Here is a 2075-nt window from a genome sequence, read left to right as displayed (position 1 = left end):
GGAAGAGCACAGGAATAGAAATATTATTGCCTCAGCCCATCACGGAGACTCCAGAAATTCACGACTCTTGTTTGCAAGGCAAGCAAGTGTGTGCAAATGCTGGAATACACAAACCAAAACTGGGATCAACGTAAAATTAAATAAATGTTTGTTTTGTCTGTCCTTTTCCTGACGGTCAGCCAATGACAGGTTCCAAAAATTAGTGTTGGGTGCCTATAAATTCTTAGATGACTGCACAGTCACGTTGCTGCAGTCAGAATTAAGCCCTATGCAATGGAATTGCATAGATATGAAGCAATAGAATCCAAATCCCTTCAGCTGTGTTTTCTGAACTCTGCCAGACTAACCCACCTGCCACAAATGGGGGACCGAAGCCCAGCGTGCAAAGCAAACCTCAGCACGAACGCCCTGTATCGTGTGTCGGTTTTAGCCAAATCTTCTCAGCCCTTCACCACTCACCCTGCTGAGCCTAATCCCAAACGTGAACAGTTAGACTGGGGTTACTGTCTTGCCTCCTTCCTCCCGTCCTCCCTTCCCAGCAGGGCTGCGTGCTGAATACCAACACGGAAGCACACCGCCGAATGCAATTCCATGAACAAAACGATGACGAGACGCTTGCTTGGGAAGCATCCAGAACAGGATTGCTCTTACTTACTTGAATTCCTCTTGTTTCTGCTTTTTGTAGTCCTGCCTGTATTTTGTGAAGGCATCAAATAAGTGATAAATTATTTCGGCGCTAAAAATTCGAACTCCTAAACTGTCGGCCATTTCCTGGGCATCACGCTCGATCCTCACATCGAACGCCAGAATGACCGCGTACCTGGAAGGAAAAGCGAGTCAAGGGGTTTGCCGGGCAGACCACGCCCCCCCGGAGCTGAGAGGGGGGGCCCTCCCGAAATGTCGCCAGGCAGCCACCCGGCGTAGGAAAGTCACGTACTGTGGGTCATGCTCCAACATCACCGACGCCTTCATAACGTCTTTTTTATGGACAGGACCTATATTAATTCCTGAATACTGTCGAAAGGAAAAGCCACACAGATCAGCCACCGACCTTTCCGAGTCGAAAGGAAACAAGTTGCCAACTACAGCGTGGAACCGCCGCCACCACCAGAGAGAGCACGGAATGACTTACTGGCACTTCTGACGTTTTAAGAAATTCAAGTAATGCTTCTAAAGAGCCTAAAGTAGAGGCCTGGACGTAAACACCTTTCTCTTCTAACTTGATGGCATTCAGCGTTTGCTTCAGCTCGTGTATTAGTTCATCCTTTAGGGGAAAAGAAGAGGAGAGAAGTGTGTGTGGCCACGTCTGTGGTTGCCAAACTGAGGATCAGGGATGAGAGCAGCCACTCCCAAGCCAGGAACTGGAGGATTCTGGTCTCTCGTTAGGCTTAGGTACAAAAGGGAGGATACAAGAGCACCAAGGCCCTTCTGCTGCTTTCAGAGAAGTTAAAAACACCCCAATTTTTGAGAGGCCATGCCTTCCCAACCTAAACACTCAAATCTTTTCCTCCAACAGATAAACAGGAATTGCCATGTACCTTAAGCCCTCGCGTAGTTACTCCCAGTACCCTTCACAGACAGACTCAGTTCCCTAGAACCAAGGTCTGTGTTTGCAGGACCCGAGAGATTACCTTCCCTTCAGAGGCAAGGATACATACTCAGTAGGCTAAAGTAGAACTGTGGTTAAAAGCAAAACTACCGACATCCTTTTTGTAAACTAAATTCCCAGCTACGGAGGACAGGAACACCTCATCCGAATTTTGGTTCTGGGAGCTACTTTCTTTCCTCTGTCATTTTTAAGTCACAAAAGACATTGAAGACTTTGGGTAGTAAATCAGCTTCGTAATTCTGATAGTTTGCAGAACTCCACTAGCAGATTTGCCTAACAGGATGAAATGGCTAAAACATACATGCATAAAATACTACAAACACCAAATTGGCAATTAAAATATCAAACTACGCCATGATCCTGGTTTTCAAGCCTCATTCTACCAGTTGAAACACCCCAGCAAAATAGCAGGGATCACAGGATGGTTTGGGTTGAAAGGGACCTTAAAGACCATCCAGTTCCAACC

General features: G+C 46.7%; 1 protein-coding gene across 1 annotated transcript in view; it reads right to left on the bottom strand.

Annotated features, from left to right (window-relative positions):
- EIF5B (eukaryotic translation initiation factor 5B) overlaps nt 1-2075 on the bottom strand; it is a gene marked incomplete at its 5' end in the record, with an annotated part of 22890 nt that overhangs the window by 3347 nt on the left and 17468 nt on the right. The window contains 3 exons of the mRNA XM_010150719.1: nt 656-820; nt 938-1014; nt 1133-1264. Of these exons, the coding sequence (XP_010149021.1) occupies nt 656-820; nt 938-1014; nt 1133-1264 (374 nt within the window). The remainder of the gene's footprint in view (nt 1-655; nt 821-937; nt 1015-1132; nt 1265-2075) is intronic.

The sequence above is a fragment of the Eurypyga helias genome, unplaced genomic scaffold (assembly GCF_000690775.1).
Source record: "Eurypyga helias isolate BGI_N326 unplaced genomic scaffold, ASM69077v1 scaffold28344, whole genome shotgun sequence".
Taxonomy (NCBI): Eukaryota; Metazoa; Chordata; class Aves; order Eurypygiformes; family Eurypygidae; genus Eurypyga; species Eurypyga helias.
Note: the sequence above shows the minus strand (reverse complement) of the source record. Positions and strands in the feature narration are given on the sequence as shown.